At 33.7% G+C, this 21,198-nt stretch overlaps 1 protein-coding gene across 5 annotated transcripts in view; it reads right to left on the minus strand.

The window, feature by feature from the left end:
* Mp (Multiplexin) overlaps nucleotides 1–21,198 on the minus strand; it is an 82,187-nt gene that overhangs the window by 43,073 nt on the left and 17,916 nt on the right. For all 5 annotated transcript variants that reach the window (XM_066726927.1, XM_066726926.1, XM_066726928.1 and 2 more), the window contains exons 4-5: nucleotides 8,751–9,016; nucleotides 7,083–7,358 (exon numbers count right to left, since the gene is read on the minus strand). In XM_066726927.1, coding sequence (XP_066583024.1) covers nucleotides 7,083–7,358; nucleotides 8,751–9,016 — 542 coding nt within the window. The remainder of the gene's footprint in view (nucleotides 1–7,082; nucleotides 7,359–8,750; nucleotides 9,017–21,198) is intronic.

A 21,198-nucleotide genomic window follows, 5' to 3' on the forward strand; every position in this document is an offset into this window, starting at 1 on the left:
ATTCTCGGCTTTTCCTCTTGTGCTACTTTTTCTCCTTTCTAACCCAGACTTTTTAACTATTTTTTAACCCAGCTCATCGCACTAATTTTTCCCAACTATCGACGGATAAAAATCTCTTTGAAATCTCTCGATTTCTTTATTACGTTCGTTTTCGACTTAATTGGAATAAACGAAAAAATAGTATTTTAATATTTTAAAGTTCAATGGAGAGTAGAGGCTTGGGAAGAGATTTATCGATGAAGAGATAATGTCGTGGTGTCACATTGGCAATGACGGGTGCAGACGGAGCGTTTACTCAGTGAAATAAAACGCTAAAAGTGCTCTCTTTCCAATTCAAGTAAAAATTCCTTCGTTTCTCCATTCGCAATGCGAATTTACGATTTTATCTGAAAAATAATCGTGCTCCAGTTTACAATTACCTCGCAGTTCTATTATTGCTGTACTGATTAGTAATAGCGCAAATCCTTCATTTTCTCGACTCCCACAAACTACTTCTCTTTAATTATTTCTCAACCCCTGAATAGTATCAAACGAATATTTTAAAGTATCGATTGAGAACGAAGCCAAACAACTCCAGTCGAGCGAAAATAAAATAAAAATTTACCTTTTTGTTCTCTGAAATAATAGAACTGGGTTTATCGCTCTTTTCAGTAGAACTTATTTAAAACCAGTTGTTAGTAAGTTTCCGATTTTACTAAAGGCGCGAGGAGAAATCTGGTTAACGGTGATTAAACAATGAAATATTTTATAAATAAAGCAGGGGTGAGGAGGTTGCTTTAAATTCATTCAGAGTGGACTAAGTTTGTTGTGTTAATTTTTGTATTGTGTAGACAATGATTTCTTATTGAGTATAGTGTACAACTGGAGGGTGTTCAAAATGCTTGAATAATAAAATAACCGCTTTAAAATTCTCCGTCGATGTCTATATACGATAAAACATGAAACTCTCGTTGAAAGAATCGTAATTCGATTTTATTTGTTGTCATCGAAACTACATACGGTGTCTCAATTAATACGTTCTAGAATATAGATGCATTGATGTAAGAGAGTCTTTGTTTGCTAATACACGGGAGAATTTCTGGAATTGGACTCTTTTGAACCTCCTATTTATTCACATTCTAAGAGGCTTTACAGAAAAATTGATATCTCCCATAGTTATGTAGATAAACGAATCTACGTTCTAACTCAAGGGTGTCTTAAGTACCTCACCCTATATATATATATATGTATACATGTATATACGCTATAGAATACTTACGAATTCATGCTAGCAAACTCTACTAAATCTTTTTATTTTCCTTAGTATCCAGCTTCCATGTATTTCAAGAAAATTGCACTAAGTCCAAAATAAAAAACGCCTTTTATGAATAATTCGCTGTTAGAAAGTACATTTTCCCAGGAGTGTGTTGGGTTTAATGAATCATTAATCTAAACTACTGAGAGATTATAGTATTTAATTTGTATTATCTTGAATGACTTTACTTTATGATATGTAAATGTTTGTCTAGGTAACGAGTTTAATAATTATGTTTGATTTACTAAAATGTAATTTTCGTTGAATTAAATTACAAAGTATCCAAGAATAAGTATTTCTCCATCTTATCAGTTTAACAGCTGCTCGTTTAATCTTATTTCATTGGATGGGAGTGAACCTAACCCAAAGCAACTCAGTCCACATGAAACCTCTATCACGTATCACGGTGTCCCAACATGTCCCATTTTGACCCTCCATAACCGTATCATATCTGACATTGTCTTTTAGCTCATGACTCTGCTATTCCCCTTTCCAACGCCGACTCAATCCTTTCTCATCTGTCCACAACTCTATCATACTCCTATTATAGCCCATCTCTTTCAGGAAACTAACTGCTGCGTCTTGCAAGCAATTCCTCAAATCCCTCCGTAACATAAAAGATGTTTTAACTAAATTCAGGCAATGAAAAAATGCATAGAAATTTATAATGAAATATTGTTTATATTTGCCTACGAAATACGATATAAATTTTGATCCCTCGTCCTTATTTAGGACTCCATTAACCGATGAGCAGATATGATTTGGGGCGGAACAGTCGTTTCACGAGTGGATATCACACGTTTGAATTAATATCGCAGTTAAGTGATACAGCTTGGTATGAACAATCGACCTAAATGTGCACGGAGCAACAATTGTCGTTTCGTGAATAGGCAAGTTTAGCTCTCTAACAAATTTGTTATTGTTACATTCTGGCTGACGTTGTTATAAAACTTATCAAGCATTTCGTGGCTATTTCGGTTCTCTGTAACTTTATAATGTTGCTAGCTGTAACTTTATGAAGCCACGTTCAACAAGGAGAACTTATAACAGAAGTGTAATTAACATTTGAAAGCTTCTTTGAATTGTTGGGAAGATCAAATTTAAATTAAAAAATGGACTCTCCTTCAAACGTCTCTGGAGGTGCACAAAGCAATGTTTCTTTCTTCTTTTCATCTCTTAATGAACAATCGGTTGTTTGTCTGTTACGCGATATTATTTAAATTTGCCGTATTTATTAATACGGATCAATCGATTAAATTTTAATGGGGGAAATAAATTTCTGATTTTTCTAGGATACCAACTTAAAACAGGAAGCTGTTCGTGAAAAAAATGGCGGTGTTTCCGTTTGATGGCTTGAATGTTTCCAATGGAAGTTCTAATGGCAAAAGGGACTTTCGTGGTGGAGAGTGAAAGGATTCCTCGTAAAATCCTCACTCTTCCCGCAGGATACGAAGGATCCTAAGGCGCACTTAAGAGAGCCTTATCGAGCTTTATCGCCGGAAGTGACACAATTTGAAGCTTCCCTCTGCAGACTACACTCTCCGATGCGCTGGAGAGCTGTTTTCCACAGTCAGCAAATTCTTGTAACTTTCTTAATTATCCCATCTGTTACTTATCGTCATTTATTAAGAACTTACCCTCACAGTTTTAGTCCAGTGTATGTAAAACGAAATCTTTCACGAATACCGACTTAAAAGTAATTCTAAAGCAAAATTAGTTAAAAAATATAAAATTTCATGAAATAATTATATCTATATTAAATTCCAGCCAAGTAATCTTATTATAAATTTGAATTATTTTGTAAATGACTACAAAAATTAGATTTTTGTGCGTTGTTAGGAACAAGGGTGAAACGAAAATCAATCTCTGCAGGACGGAAATTACCAGTCGAGTCATCCGGCTTGTTGTTTATATCCCGAAAGCCACTCTTCTCTCGTAATTATTTTCATTAAATATCAGTTTGCATCCAGAGAAAGTAAGAGGAATCAATTACAGAAGAGATTAAAAATTTAATCTGACAAGTCATTTCTCTTTTCAGTTAGGAGAGAAAAAGAACCGTTTTCTTTTTTAGCAAATCGTAATAAATAATGTTGCAGTTTTATCAAAAAACAAAATGAGAGGTTCTTTTTGCTATTGCAATTTCGTAAAATTGGTAATAATTATAACCCTTAACGAACGTATGCTGCCATACAGATGACATATGACAAATGACATAACATTTTTGGAAATCTATTAGAATCTGCTATCTATAATAAAGTGATATAATTATGTATTTATTATGCATTTTGTCTCGCTCTTCGAATAAAGCACTTCATTTTTTTTTTTTTAAATCCTTAGACTCACTGGTAATTTTTCTACAAGAATACTCTCGTTCGTTAGGGATTAACATAGATATTTTTTTAATTTAATTCTGTTATTGAATTAACTCTAAGAAATTGAATAACATCAACGGATGCTTAACACGAAGATAAAAATAATACTTGGGCAGAATTCTGAGAAAAGAACTGATTACGTTAAAGGGTATAGCGATTACAGAACAGATCGACGACTGTTTAGATGGCTATTTCTTGATTGCAAGGATTTATACGATTGGCCATACGAGAAAGTCTAAATCCAATTCGCGTGGAAAAAGCACTAGTTCCAATTTTCCATCCTTTCTCTCTTCTAATTCAGCACTTTTCTCCCTTTCTTCGCCATTCTACACTTCGATTCATCCTATCTATTTATCTTCCGCCCTTTGGTCTCTCTGAAAACTTCTTTCATTCGACATTTTTCCTATTCTCTGTACTGTCTCTGCGATCAACGAGTTTGATTGCCTTATTCAAATTAGTATTTTGGATAGTTCAGATTATGTTATTATTTCTTAAATTTTTAAATTACGTATATACAGCATACATTTTAACCAATAAAATTAAGATGAAAAGGTGTCATATTTTGCATATGCATATACTATCAACACTATATCGTTAATTACTTTTTTCAATTTTCTCGGAATTCTTTCACATATATATATATATATATACGTATACAGTTACACATTCTTACTTTGTTATTTCTTGTGCTGCTACATCGAATATTTATATGACTTATACGTTAAGGTATTTTTTGGAGGGTCAACATTTATCGGGAAAGACTGCAGTTTTTCACTTTGAAACTGTGAATTTGATAATTTTAGTAGAAATACCTATAGAAAAATTGAGATAAGAAGATCTATGACGTTTCTTAAGAAAGTTAGGAAAGAGTGGATGGTTGAAGATAAAGTTTTATTTCGTGGGCTGTTAGCCTGGGTACGAAGTAGTTTAATGGCCGTTTTGTTCTCGGCTCGACGAAAAAGCTTCGAAGTACTGTTTTTCCACAACTTTTTTCCAGAACGACTCCCTAATTCAGACTGTCACAGCGTCCCGTTGAATTTATGAAATGCAACATTATATCTTGCTCTCTTCTTCCTCTCTCGTTTATTCACCTAGTCCAGTTTAAATCGTTTTTATCTCCTCCCCGTGCCTTTCAAATATATTTACATTAAGCAGTGACACACACAAAATATTGAAGAAATTTACGCATTTTCACTTTAGGTAATATGTTGAATAATCGAAGATCAAAGGGTAAAATTACGATCCCGCAGGGGCAAAAGGATGATAAGTTACGAGACCACCACAACATATCGTAGTTTTCGAGCCTTCTTTTTATCAGTTTCGGGAATGGCTGGTGGGGTTAAAGAAAAGCGCGGACCTCGCTTTATCGCGCTACCGAACTTTCCTAAATTTATCCTAGAAGCCAGGTGAAGCTCCCTTGTACAACAATCGAAATTACGAATCCAGAGTTTTTACAATTATGGACCGAAATTACATTTGATCATTACAAATTAGATTACTAAAATTATTAAATAAATTAATAATAGTAGAGCTGATGGAAATGGTTACTTTATTTGTATCGAAGGAAGTTCTGGAGAGATTTGAATATTTTCAACGATACAATTCTGTACATAAATATACAAGTCGTATAATCAATAGCACAGTAAAAAATCCTAATTTTAATAATGGTGAAATAAACTTTTAGGGATATCAATGTTTTCCTCCAGTATGCACTCTGAATGTTTAATAGGATTGTTTCTTAGGGATAGAGGTTGAGGGGGGGGGGGGACCAAGGGGACAATGCATTCCTGTGAAATTTAAATGCGTCGAAGTTTATAAACGGATTCCCGTAGCTGCATTGTTAATAATGCGAAATACACAAGAGGAAGAAATAAAGTAGGCCAGGTCTTAACTTTTAATTTTTAGCTCTCTACGTTTCAAGATGCAATGCATAAGTTTCAATCCAATTTTATTTGAGCTAAGCCAAATAAACTAAAAATTAACTCACTAAGAAAAAAAAATTACTTTACAGAGACTGGATTTATTTAAGTAGTTGAGACAAAAAACTTGTATTAATTATTTCTTAACTCGTTTATATACCATAAGCCAGGTGTATATCATTTTACATCGTTAATAACGGATCCTGAAAAGGATGATAACATTGAAATTTACGTTAACAGAAAGCTGAGATATTACCATTCATTATTAAAATAGTCCAAAGAGTATTTAAAGGAATATCAATTGAGATTCGTTAGAAGATAATGTTTGATGAACTTCCAAGTTAATGGAGTGTAAGCATTCCATGCTCTTCGCTTACTTTTACATAGAGATTGGCAAAAGTAATAGTTCTGTAAATAATGTTCGATCTTGAAGACGTTGAAAGGAGAAGAAACTTTGCGTTAATCGAGTGTCTTTGAACGTAGATCGAAATACAAATGAAGAGTAGAATTAAATTCGAAACAGAAACTTAAGAAAATCTTCGGGATCAATAATAGTCATTCACGTAAGATTTGAGTTAAAAATATGAAAAATGGAGTTTAATTAATGACATAAAATCTGGTCCATTCCGATTGTCCATTTTATTTATTTACGATCGTAAAGTTTTCAATTTTGTGGTGCAGCAGGTGCACACTAGGATGAGATCGAGGTAGGGTTGAAATGGGAGTATGGTGAGATTAGCCTCGTACATACCATGTCTATCACTCATCCGGAAAAGTAGATGGTTCCCGGAAATTCATCGACAGACCCTTTTTAAATGGGGGAAATGGAATATTTGGACAAGAAGACGATGAAGGAACTCCCCGAAAACTGTAAGAAATTTAACGATACTTCGATGCTATGATAAATTGACTATACTCTCGGTTTTTTTCAATTCCATAGTAATTTTTTTACATACACGCGTATAAAAATTTGAAAGCAATTAATTTCTAGACTTTATCAGTTGATTATAATATTAGGATTTCTGAAAATTCTTGTTATAACTTAACTATCGTTTTCGATACTTTACGTTGTAAAAATTTAGTCTTCTGTTATTTGCAAATCGGAGTCAAATATTATCCACGGAAAATTGCCATTATTTAGCGTCGAATTAACGTCGTTGCGGTTTATGGGAAAATCGAAATTTTCCATGAAAATTCTAATGCAACCTGACATGGAAATGTAATATTTTGAAATTACATTCACAAAACGTGTTAAGCTGATACGACGTATCCAATTACTTCTATTTTCCTATGGAACTCGATTCCATCGAAATATTTTTGTAATTAACATTTAATAGGGATTATCTGATGCTCTAAAAATTAGTTCTCTTAATAATTACATGAAACTTGAAATTGCGTTTTAAGAAGTGCAAAATATTATAGTTAAAAAATTACGGTCGAGACTCGTTGTTGGCACAGTGGCATAAATGATAAAAAATAGGAAATTTTAGTACTTACATCGAATCTCTCTTGTATATGAGGGCCAGCTTGGGCAATGTATAGGGTACTTGCTGTGTCAAAAACTAATTCCTGAGGAATCCTGAGGGCAGTCTGCTTGGCCATTTCGTGACAGTTGAGGAACAGCGTGACGTCATTGAGACCAACGTTGATCACGATTTTCGACCATTTCTTGGAAAGTTTCGGAACGGAAAACTTGGCCAACTCTTCGGAGTTCGAGTGCTCGTACGAATTCGTGTAGAACAGCGATATATTCTGATTGGATCCTTGTCCTTCCTAAAGACAGAGAAAAATCCTGATTTTGTAGATATATATATATATATTACTTCAATATTTTTTTTCTATTTTAAGAAAGGTAGTAAATGAAACCATTACAGAGTGTTATAATGAAAGAGATACGCAAAGACTGAGACAAAACAGTGTATGGAATGAAAGCCTAAATATTTTTGAGGGTTGTATTATTTGTAGACGCGTTGTTCTTGAGGAAATTTGCGCAGTATAGACGAGTCACTTATTCTTGCGGATCACGCGCGGACGAGTAGCTTGGGGATAGATTTCTGCAGCAGAAAGAGAACACGAAACTATCGAAGTTTGGCATGCAACAATCGCTTCAATGAGGATTTTGTCAATTTGCTTTCGAAGGACATGCTTCGTTCTTCCTGCTTACCTCCCATCCCCTTCCTCTTCCCATCACACTGCTCGGCTATTTGTCTTTATTTCACTACTTCTCAATACCAGATACCCTTCCCCCACAACCTTTTCCACCATTTGCCAGTTTCCTTTTTCTTCTCTTCTTCCTTCCCTCAATGGACATGCTACGTGCAGAAATGGCTCAATTAGTTTTACCCCAGGCTCGGTTATATTTACCACAATGAATAGCTTCATTAAAATCTCTCCATCCTCACGTTCCCTTCCATTTAAAATTCTCTTCCATCTAAACGAGAATATCCTCCTAATACTGAAATACTATATATAGTTTTTCAAATCTCTTCTTTCCTCAAATTTTTTCCAGATCCAATGGAACATTTAGTATGTTTTGTTTTTCCATTACGTATTTTCCATAAACCCTACAAAATACTTAATTTCATCGTTCTAGGAGAGCATTTTTTCACGTTCGCACTGGATTTGCTCGTGCAAGAATTTTCATTTTTTTTTTTCAAGCATGAAATAGAGATTTTACGCTTGTGGCAAAGTTTGGCGAGTTCCGATGCAACGACGCGGGTCATGACGGGATAAAAAGTTGCAAAAGTTGAAACGCGACTGGTTGGAATATGTAACAGGTATCAGAATTGCGGGGTGTGAGAGCAAGTTGGTTATCCCGGATAAGATTTGCGTGGAGGTGAGTTCACCGAAATATTCTCGAAAGCCGAGCGCACCGATGGAAGTTGATATATCTACGTTACTGGAATAAACCTGCTTGCCATATTTTATCCTTTGTATTAAAGCGAAAAATGTTTTCAATTTGAGCATACGAATTTATGCTACATCGACAATTAGTAAAAGTTTTAATAAAAGTGAATAAATTGTTTATTTTTTAATCGCTAAATTAAGAAATAACAGAGAGCAGGATAAAATGTGTCTTCCGGAAGTTATTTCAAAAATTATTTTTGTTCATTAAATAATTTATATAAAGTAAGGGTGCATGTATACATTTCTTTATAAACTTACAGAAATTCGAATTCCAAGTTGGACGACAGTCTCGAAGGGGTTGACAACGGCGAAGAGGTAACTTGTTTTCGGTGTGTTAGGTTTGAAGGTCGCCACAAGAGTAAACTCGGCGGGGAGTTTTTCCGGAAGGCAGAGCCTGTAAGGGAGCTTTACGTCAGCTCCGAGTCGAAAACTGAATGTTGGAAATCCATCCAACCCATCATGGGTGTGCAGATCGTCCACGTCCACCGATGATACTGCTGCTTGCAGAAGGTCATATACAGTTTCTGAAATAAATAATAATGGACATTTTTGTTAATTTGATTTATAAATTTTACAAAAATCCTTATTTATCTTTTATTCTTTATTATTACTATGCAACTCTGTTCTCATTTACGCAGAAGATTTCAACACCTGACAGCCAAACGAATTTATATACACATATACAGTCATATATGGTTAGACTATCTAATGCAAGAGTACTACGATAAGCCCAACTTCTCCGATCCTTTGTTATTTTCCATTCAATTCAAAAAGTAACGTGATAAATATTCTCTTTGTTTCTCCCACTGAATCTTCTAAATCTAAATTTTTCATTATTGCTTTTCAAAATTTTCAAATTTATCTTTTAACCTATTACTTCGAGATATCCCCTAAATTCTTCTTGAATACCACTCCTCCCTAGTAATTTTCCATTAAACAAACCGTCGAAATTGCAAAAATTACTACACTGTAGTATATCTATGTTACGCTGGTTCAGCTTAAAGCTAACGAAGAATCATAAAACTTTACGTAATAAATTTTAACTGCACACAATTTCTGGCGTATAATTAGACGAATTGTAGACAAATAATACAAAATTCCTTATCATTAGTTACTTTATAGTTATTTTCAGAAATAGTGGTACAAGGGGGATAATGATATTCGTGGAAGGGATCAAATTAAAGTTAACAAAACATTGCACATACTTTTTTCTTTAGGGAAATTTAAGGAATTCGGTTTTTGCGAGGAAATTTTATAAAAGTTCTGACTCGGCGATACAGGAAATGTCCGTTTTCCCGAGAACAGGGAAAGGAGTAGGTGAAGTACAGAAACTTGCTGAAACGGAAGATCATTCTCATACCCTTCCACCCTATCCCTAGAGATTACCCGTTCGTTGCACGTCCAATCGACATCGACAGATAACACATGTTAGAGGGGGGAACACACTATCAACGATTCAAACAAACTGCACATCAACTAATTTTATATATTCCCCCCCCCCCCTTTCTTTCGCCTTGTTTTCCTAACTTCTCGTATTATCATCTATCAGGTGATAATCTCTCTCTTGTGCTTTCAAAACAAGTGATCTTCCATTTTTTAAAAATATGTTTTCCATATTATGTTATCGCAAAGCATCATGAATCCTCCACCTTTACACAGAAAGTATTTTTACATACTGAAAGGTTCTATTCGCTATAAAAGTGTAGCTCGTTACGCAAATGCTTTTATATCAAAGGCTCGCAGGATTTGGAAAATATTGCGTGTACAAAATATTATAATTAATCGTCCACCTATTAGGGTCAATTATTAGTTTTCTTTAATCATTGTTTGTTCAATTTCGTATCGTATGTGTTCAAAAACTATTTATTCTAAAAAAGACAAAATTTTGCATAATTCGGATGAATAAAGTTGATAAGTTTTGAAGATTTAGACATTATTTTTTATTTAATGTATGAAGAAAAAATTGTATTTTAATAATTACAAATGCAAAATTTATCTCTGATGGTTTACAGTAGTAGTGGAACGATTTTACCAGACCGTTCAGTTCTAGAATTCATGAACAGATGGCGCCAGATAGGCTGGAGCTTGTCAGACTCGTTATAGTCACTACCTACTTTATTATCTACTAGATATAAGACGAAACATTTAAATTATTATTATTATTCGTGAATAATACAATTTATCTCAAAGCTTATGCACGGATAGGTGGTGCTTAAATAATTTCAATTGGAAGGATTAGTGAAATCTGAATGTTTTTAATAGATTTAACACTGGAATAGAGTATTCCCAAATGCTCGATTTAATAAATTAGCTAATTAGACTAGGAGTTGGAGTCACATAGGAGATAGCAACCAATATCGAAGTAGTTTGGGAAACAGTATAGTGTGTTAATTGTTCAGCCTGATAGAGCTTAATAAGCTTTCGAAATCAAAGCTCATGCGGGTTCCCAGGGGTAGGAACCGAACCGATTTGGATTTTCAAGCTTCTCAACAATTTGATTGTCTTACGTGTGTAAACTTCAAAGCACCTGTTAAAAAATTATCAAAATTTTTTACTTATTTTTTCTCACAAGTTAAAAAATTCTTCAATAAGTATGACAAGCTTCAATTTGATTTGAATATTAAATTTTTGCAAATATATTTACCCTAGTTGAATATTGTAAAATATATATTTATTAATTTTACGAAACTAGGATTATCAAATTTGATAGTCAGAAGTTTAAGATAGTATACAGTTAAAAATAAACATTTAAATTAGAAATCTGATTGTGAACTTTCAAATTTAACTGTAGCAATTAAACCCAAATTTTGTAACAGTGTCTATAACTTGAAATATGTAAGATGTGAATTTCCACTTTACAGCTCTTTGTGAAGATAGCGAATTTCATTGTTGGCACCAACAAATTTTGAAGTACTGGTTTTGGACTAAAAGAAGAAGATTTAATCAGAAAACTTTCGAAGAAAAGGAGATCACCTCTGGTAAGTGCCTACTATCATTTGACTTCTGAACATTTTATCCACCACCCAAAACTTTGTCAGGAAAGAATTTACTTTGATTAAAAGCATACAAGCGTATTTACCGATCTTCAATAATTCTTCCAATTAATCCTTGGTCTGTATTTTTTCTCATTAATATGAAAATACAAAAATCATTTGTAACAATAGAAATATCTTTGAGAAACGTCTCTATCTTTATTTTTCTATTTTTAAGCCTTTCCCCAAGAAAATGCTTGAATTAAAGAGACTTTTATATTCATTTCTTAAATTAATTATCCAAGGAACTGTAAAATATATAGCCTAAGGTTACTTGGCACGCAAGACAATAGTTATAAGGAAGATTCTCGGGACTACCACTCAGACTTGCCTGCCAGCAACCCCTAATAAACAATACGGCACAGTACGCTACATCTTTCATAACTCCTTCACACTATCCTTCAACCATTTGGGTTGCGATGATGAGCAAGAGCTGTCAAGTCTTATTCACCCAGGGGAGCTGTTAAAAAACATCATGAAACTTTTGTTGAAAAATTTAGCTTTTCAATAAATTCTTATAATGCAGAAAATTAAGTGTTAATGATTCATTCTTTATTTAACATCGGGGATCTATCTATTCAGAAATAGTGCAAAATTTAACTAAAAGTTTAAGATTCGGTAGAAAAGCAGGATACAATTTAGATAACCATGGAACGTAGTTAATTTCGATTTTCCAATACTATAGGAAAACGACGATCATCGGTTAGGAATTTTACCTGAGTATATATCTGAAGGAATAGGAAAAGAGGAGTGCAGTATGGTAGGAGAGAGAAATATATTATAATCTCTATAATTTACCGTCCTAAAAGGTTAAAATTACATTATTTTCCTGTCTCGTTTTAAAAAAGTTAAAAACCAAAAAGAAAATTAACAAAAATTTCTTCATTAATTTTGTTGTAAATGTTTGTAAGTAAATAAATGAATTTGATGAGTAATAAAATTCAAATTATACATAGAAAGAATCTCGAGAAATGCTGTTTAAAGAAACAGGAGAGGAATAGTACCAAAACCACAATATAGCTATAAGACTGCTTTTCGTATTTCGTGGTCTAGCGACAATGATAGGATTCTTAAGCTAAATATGAAACGCATAAAATTTGCTTAAAGGACTCGTAGATTCCTGACGATTAACCTTTCTTCCCGGTTGTATGTGAATCTTGATACAATTTAAAATTATGAAAATCTGTCATTAAGTTTATTCTAATGAAAAGAGGCAGCTAAGGATCAGACATTTAATTCCAGAGCAATATAATTAGATGGATTAATGCAAGAATGCAATTAGTTGACAAACATCTGGAAACGACAGGATTGGTTATGGCTGTTTTTGGAATGGTTTTGTTATGGTATTATGAAACTATAGTTGATACGAAACAGCAGAGAGGTGGAAATCTGAGATATCTAAAACAATCGGTTCTGGATGGGTTTTGTTAGATAATAGCGTTTAGTGTATATGGGAGATGAAGAGAGATTATGGTGGAAATCGAAGAAGCTGTCCGTTACAATTCAGGTAAGCTGGAAAGCACATTGAGGGTCGAGAGGAGAATAGGGGAGGTCTTGTAACAAATACGACAGGCAAGTTTAGCGAAACCATCACCACAGACGCAGTGGCCTCGGGTGCTGCAAGTTGGCGGTCGATACAACCCTGAGAACGTTAATTGGATTGCAGCTTCCGGTATTCCACGATGATTCCTCTCTCTCTCTCTCTCTCTCTCTCTGATGCAGTAACTATACTCAAGATGTCGAATAATTTGCTATGACTGGTCCAATTTGAAGCTGTCATTCTTCGGAAAGCCAATTTTCCTACAATTTTTCTCTCCAGTGGATCTTTCTTTTTCCAATATTAAAATTAATCGAAAAAAATATAGGTACACATAGTAATTACTAATGTAAGCTCTGAAGAAAGAGAGTAAAGGAGAAGGGTAGAAAGAGTTATCGACCCATTTCCTGGGGACTCTTTGGGTAATTTAGGGGACTGTGTTTTTCTTGGGTTTCACGTGAGAATTCTAGAAGCACGAGGAGATAACGCCTGTGTAAATATGAGCGTCGCCCGGAGCTGAGTTGGCTAGTAGAGAATGGAAACCGAAAACATGGCAGAGGACCAAGAAGAAGGGGTAAGTTGGGTCTTGGGAGGGGAAGGAGAGTGGTAAAAGATACTTTGTTATCGTAATGGCACAATGATAGTGCAATCCTGCTCTGGACTCGATCTCTAAAAAGGATATTAAACTGATACCATATACTGGTTCGTCAGATTCCTTAAAACTGCTCAAGAATGTAAAGATTTTAATTTCACCATTAAATCATTCTCGAAAATCTTAATGATAATAAATATATATATAACTAAGAACTATACCAAAATATTTATAAATAAAATATCGTTATAAAAGGTAGAAATAATTTTATAAAAAATGGAGAAAAATGTCCTCATAAAACTGACAAAGATCTTGTTAGCCTTCAGGGTCAGGTGTATTAAGAATGGTAGAAATGATAAGAGGGTGATGATATTTGGTGAATTTTCCAGGATAAGAAAGCGAGGGAGTGGAATCTAGGTTTTGTTGGAAGAGTGGAATGTGTTGGAGTAGATTTTACCGTGCTCTTTCTCGTTATGCTATAACGACGGAGAAGTGGGTCGTTTACTGATGGTAAGGAGTGTGAAAGGTGGATAAAGAAAAATATAGAGGTTGCGTGTTGAAAAATAATTTTGTTTCAGTTTCCTAATTACACTATCTCCATTAAGCTGGGACCCTACTCAGTGTTACAATTAAATCTGTCTTGGCTATATGGATTATTATATCCTTTTCTTAAAAAAGCATCGTTTTGTAATTTTGTATGTGGTATTCTAACTTGATATATAATAAGAGGTATAATTTTTTTACTATACTTGCTATTTAAAATTCATTACATTATTAAGCTTAAATTTTTATATTTTTACTTTCTATATAAGCACTTTGCAATGGCTGAATCATCGAATGTTTACATCCAGCTTACTAGTAATTTGTTTTATAATAAAAGTTGCAACACTACGATATGAACAATTACACCATACAGCAATAACTAACAATAATCTGTCGAAAATATAAACTACCTACCATATCAATTTCCATCAATAGTCAAACGTTATGGCTGAATGTATCGTTACGAAGAAGATCCCAAGTTTATTTTTATATATCATGTTTGCATTTTTTCAAAGCTACTTTATAACGTACAGTACACAACTGAAAAATATAAAAACACACAAGAGCCAAGCTTATTCGTGTTTTATTGCAGCTATTTCGTTTGTTCAGCAATAAATAAGAGGATTTTGTGGTAATGTTTTTTTTCATCGCACAGCTTAAACATAACGGAGAGGCTTTTTGCATCCTATCTAATACTATGATAAAGCGAGTTGTTTGTTGCAGCATAACGAGTTTTATGGTGCTGCGACCCCCACAGGAGCCTAGGTTATATCTTTGCTCTTCTATAACTGCATTGCCTTTTTCGATTGTAAACGAAAATCTTGAAAACAATTTTCACATGGAACTTTTCCATTCAGCAATCAAAATTTGAAACAAACAATGGTAGAAAATAGTTTATGGCTTTATGAAAGTGGCAATTAAAAAACCATCAATTTTTATTGTTATAATAAGTAGACCTAAGAGTCACTGGGATAAAAATGGATGGATGGAATTTTCTGGGAGAATGTGGTCACCAAAAGTTATCCGATGGAAGTTCCAATAAGTAACGAGGGTAATTCATGGTGGAGATAGTGGGTAAAAATTAATGAAAGAAAAATATGGGATGGAACCGGAATCTGGTTGATACTGTTGATGAAGGAGGAACAGATGCAGAGAGAAATGAAAGAGGATCGAGTAGCAAAGAGTTTTTCGAGCAGTCGAACGAGTTTTCGTGACTCCACGATCCGATTCGTTTCTGAAGGGCTTCAGGCTGGAATAATTCTTTTTGCTCGTATGCAGGACACGTGGGTGCACAACCGAATCCTTCGGGATATCGACTTCCTCTTTCTCGAGGAAACAAACTAGTCATGTTGGGTCACTGGCCTCGTATGAAAATTATATAAAACGAATTTTTTATCATGAACAAAGTTATACTGGTCTGTCAATTTAATTGTTCTTGTATATATATATATAAATTCAATACGAAACCTCCCCTCTTTTTTCGTAAATAAATGTTTGCGTAATACAGAGTCTGCTAAAAAAAAAATGGATAAGATTTATTTAAAAAATTAATGCAATATCCTCTAATAATTTCTTTGATGCCATTATGGCTAATTTACGTGGCAAGATTCGAGAGTATCTTTTGGGGACAAAATGAACTTTACCCGATATCTAGAATCACACAGGATTAGCGAGAATCTATCGAGTCGTAATTCGTAGGAGCTCGATAACTTTCGGCTTATCTTCCTCGGCAATGGGAATACTTTTACGGGAATGCCCTTGGACTTCAAGCTACGCGACTCTCGACCGATTTTATCGTAAGCGATACTTCTTCCTGCGTCCAACTTTTGCAATATAAAACAAAATAATGTCATCAGGATTGGAGCAGTGAAGAATCTCTATTAGTTTAGAACGTAAAATATCGTTGTGGAAAATAAATTACACGGGGAAGTCAGTGCAATGAAAATTGCTTATTAAAGGTTCGCCACCAATTTTCAACTTTTGTAGGGAGAAAAGAGATGGAGATTTAGAAAGGGAGACGGTGGGTCAAAGATTATCAAGTGTTCATTGCGAACGTGGCCATTACGGTTAAATGAGATTGGGAAATTCTCTGGATCCCACTCCAGGTATCGTGAAACTCTTGCACCAGATACTTTAAATGACTCGATGGACGCGAAAATTCTACCCAATAGTCCACCGCGTTTCGTATGAATTTTCCTCAAGATCGTAAACGCTGACTGTAATATACCCAACCTAACCTGGAATGGATCTTTCAATATTTTGAAGAAAATTCTCATGTTGTTATTGAACAGTCTACAATTTTATATTTTAGCAAATTTCTTAATTGATTTTCAAGACAAATTTCATCATAAATATTATTAATTTCTAATCTTGATAATGAATGTTTTCTAATATTTGTTTATTGGTAAATTTTGAAATGAGATGTTAGGGGAAGATTAAGTGGAAAGAGAATAATTTCTTTGAAAAAGCAAATCGTACTTTTGTGTGACTCTTCTATAAAATATTTAACGATTAACCACTGTGATAAAATGCTGTCCTTGCTTGACAAGAAAAATTTAAGAAGGTATTTGCAAGAATACTTGTCTATTTCGCGAGGAAATTTGTGAAGGCAGATGGCCATTTAGGGAATCCGCGAAATTAACTGGGAGCTCGTATGGAAAATGCGAACGCCTCCATTGCGAAACATTCGTGTAATGGTGTCCTATGCAAATGGCGATCGTTTTATTTTATTACATGCTTGTAACGTGCAACGTGCAACTCGAAATTGGACCTCTCGTATTTTAATGAGAATTCCGCATTTTCTACCCTTTCTTTATTGTTCCGCTTTCCGGTGTCTTACTTATCTCTCACCGTTACTCTTCTGAGTAATTGGCAAACTTCCACTTTTACAAATTGACTGCAAGTCAAGATTAACATATTTTTAGTCAAATATTCGTGTAAGCATTACAAATCAAGAGACACGGTAGTGTCTCGACGGCAAGTACATAAAAGTAGGTATAGACATGTCTATACCGCCGTCGAGGCACTACTGTATCTTATACAGCAAGTTTGGCTGTCTCAATTTTTAAATAGATTTTTCTCCGTAAATGAAACACTCTCATGATTTCAGTAAAGCTTTTCTTGAAATGGTTTGGAACAAGCTTTTATTTGAGCCCATAAACATCAAAATTGGTTCACGCAATCCAGAGATCTCATAATCTGTTAGCTATATATATAACGAATTTAATTTCTTTCCGTCATCTTCTTCTTCTCCAGCCAGAATGTATGTCTCGGGCTGAAGTTAATCGCTAAAGAAAATGACGTAATTTTTACAAACGCGACGTTTAAATAATCGATATAATCGATAACTAATATGGCGACTACTGTTAGCTGTCAATTGAATGTCAATTGAATTGTAAGGTTTACCGGTATAACCTTAATATTTTTATAAAAATGAATTGGCTGTAATGATAGTGTAATAGTGTAATATAATCAAAACTACGGATAATTTAAGGGAGAAACATGAAGGAGCCAGCAAGATTATCAGATAAGTCACATTGTATTGAAAAATATGTATAAAATTTAATGTTTGGTGGTACTTTGTGGGATTTTTTTTATTGCAGGTTATATAATATTCCTTATATGCATATTCCTTGTATGCAGCTCTGATTTGAAGTCCTACCAATGCCAAATGCTCTAACAATTCTTGGAAATATCCTGTTATTGAAGAATGTAGATTGAGGAAGATTGTAAATGAAACAGAGAAGGATGAGGTTGTTACGTTAACTCATAATCAAGACATATAGTAGTGTCTCAACAGCAATTAACATAAACGTTTTTCAGTAAAGTAAGTGCATTGTAAAAAAAATTTGTTTTATTAAAACAAAGTTATATATAAGGCACCATTTCATAGTTTGCAGTTTGATGCCAAATCAGTGCCAAATAATGTAACAATTCTTGGAAATACCCTGATATTGGAAAATGCAGGTTAACGAAGATTGTAAATGAAACAAATAACGTAACAATTCTTGGAAATACCCTGTTATTGGAGAATGGAGATTAAGGAAGTTTGTAAATGAAACAGAGAAGGATGAGGTTGTTACGTTCACTCATAATCAAGACACATGGTATTGTCTCAACAGCAATTGACATAAAGGTTTTTAAGTAAAGTAAGTGCATTGTAAAAAAAGTTTGTTTTATTAAAATAAAGTTATATATAAGGCACCATTTCATAGTTTGCAGTATGATGCCAAACCAGTGCCAAATAATGTATCAAATCTTGGAAATACCCTGTTATTGGAGGATGCAGATTAAGGAAGATTTTAAATAAAACAAATATCATATATGCGTACAAATATTTCAGACTAAATTATAGTAATGCTTGTTTGGAAAATATGAAGCATTCCGATGAACCTTCATTTACGTAGAGTACCAGTTGACTAGTGTTTGAATTTAAGCTAATTATACAATAATAGATGTTTACAAAAGACGCAAAGACACCCAAATATTACAGATCTTTAGTCTCAAGGAAGTTAAGTCACCAAGCACTAAAGAAAATAGAGATGGAGCAACATCAAATACTGGTAAGTAACTGAGATGCTTCATGTTTCTTCAAAAATTTATTTTCTTTGAAGATTGAGATTGTTAAATGATGAATTTGATTTTAGGTTTACCTGTAGTGTCAACATTTATTATTTTACAGTCACTGTGCAAGTGTATTATAGCAAATAGTAATACTTGTGCTTTGACTTAAATACATTTGGTACAATTGAATTAAATATCCAAGGAGGAAGGTTCGCATACATACTGGCTATTGGAGTTGAATCAACAATTGTGCTTTTCACTCCTGCATTCTGGTACTTGAAACAGGCAAAGATGAAAGCATTGAAAGATTGGCAAAGTAAGAATAAGCCAATACTCAGAAAAACGTCATTCATTGCACAGCCATAATTTAAGGATGAGACTCATTGGATGAAATTCTGTAAAATTGAGTTAATAACTGTTGATTGTTTTCCTCTGTTACCTATACTAGTATTCTGCGCCAAAGGTAGTATACTGGTCATTGGTATGGATGAAAAAATGAACGTTTATTCTCAATTGAAGCAAAGTCTAAAAATTAATGGTTTCCACTCCATTTTGTAGCACCAGAAATCCGACCAGTTTCAAAAGTGCGTAGAAATTTGCGAAATGAACATCTGAGGACTCTGGCACAGGAAATGTTATAAGGACGACTCGCCAATGTATCTCCCATGCCACCTTTGTCAAGAGTTAGCAGCATAAATCTAACAATGATTGGTGTTAAAAAGAAACGTGGTATACAAAACGACAATGTCTGCTTTGATTATATGCTTAATTGTAGCTTATTCAAAGCTTTGCGAATTGCTTGTCCAGCCTTGCCCCAGTATCATCTCAAGCAGTTGATGAAACCAGTGAAGTCTGGCAAGGTCAGATGGTGATAGAAAGTCAAATGTCGGTAAGCAAATAAGATGCTTCATGTACCTTCAAATATTTATTTTCTTTGAGGAATTATAATTCTTAAATGATGAATTTGATTTCAGGCTTACTCATAGTGTTATCATTTAGTATTTTACAGTCACTGTGCAAGTGTATTATAGCAAACAGTAATACTTGTGCTTTGACTTAAATACTTTTGGTACAATTCAATTAAAAATCCAATGAGGATTTTTCGCACACATACTGACTATTGGAGTTGGATCAAAGATTATGCTTTTCGCTCCTGTATTCTGAGACTTGAAACAGGCAAGTATAAAAAGTATTGAAAGATTGGCAAAGTAAGAATAAGCCAATTTTCAGATAAACGTCGTCCATTGCTCAGCCACAATTTAAGTATGAGATTTATTGGATGAAATGATATAAAATGCAGTTAATAGCTGCTGATTGTTTTTCTCCATTACCTATGCAAGTATTCAAGACGAGAGGCAGTATACTGGTCATTGGTATGGATGAAAAAATGCACGTTTATTCTCAATGGAAAAAAACTCAGTCTAAAAATTAGTTGTTTCGACTGCATTTTGCAGCACCAGAAATCAGACCAGTTTCAAGTGTATAGAAATTTACGAAAGGAAAATTTGAGGACTTTGGCACAGGAAATGTTATAAGGACGACTTGCCAATGTATCTCTCATGTCACCTTTGTCAAGTGTTAGCAGCATAAAGGTGACAATGATTGGTGCTAAAAAGAAACGGCGTATGCAAAACGACAATGCCAACTTCGATTATATGCTTCATTGTATCTTATTTGAAGATTTACGAATTGCTTTTCCTGTCTTGCCCCTGTATCACCTGAAGCAGCTGAGGGAGTTACTGAAGTTTGGCAAAGTTAGATGTTGGTAACAAGTCAAATGTTCATAAACAGAAAATGTAAATTAATTAAAATATATACATTTTATTTCATTATTTTTATATGTTGAAAGTATGTTTATTGATTATGAAAAATTTAATAATACTTTTATTATGGTGAAACTGAAAACATTAAAAAACTAGCCTGAGCATTAATTATAAAGTTCATTTATACAAAATATATTACAAATATCAATAAAATCAATGTGTTGACTGCGATATTTTTTCAATATAAATATATATATTTTTATTAGTTAAACGCTGCTGTTTCAAAACATGAGAAGGGTGGAGATTTTCTTTAAAATCTGTAGAAATTAAAAGAATAATTTAATTTTTTAAATATTATACTCTTACAAAACGTTATGAAATCCCACAAAGAACAGACTTCGCCTGTAAAAAAAGGCGGCAAGTACATAAACCATCTAGCATAAATAATATAGTAAAATTATCTAATTAAAAAAAGTAGTGAAATCCAAATATTAGGCAAGTATATTTTTTCACCTTACCAAAGTTAAATTTTCGAAAAAAAAGGAACAAAAAAGTTACTTGCCGGGCCCGTAATATCCATGCACAGTGAGAAATAGAATCGTATATGGATCGGCTAACTTCACTCTGTATTTTAACATGACATTTGCTATACTACGCTATAGCTGAATCTCACATA

This window comes from Prorops nasuta, unplaced genomic scaffold (assembly GCF_024137725.1).
Source record: "Prorops nasuta isolate Cenicafe-Biocafe unplaced genomic scaffold, Cenicafe_Pnas_1.2 PNAS00005, whole genome shotgun sequence".
Lineage (NCBI taxonomy): Eukaryota > Metazoa > Arthropoda > Insecta > Hymenoptera > Bethylidae > Prorops > Prorops nasuta.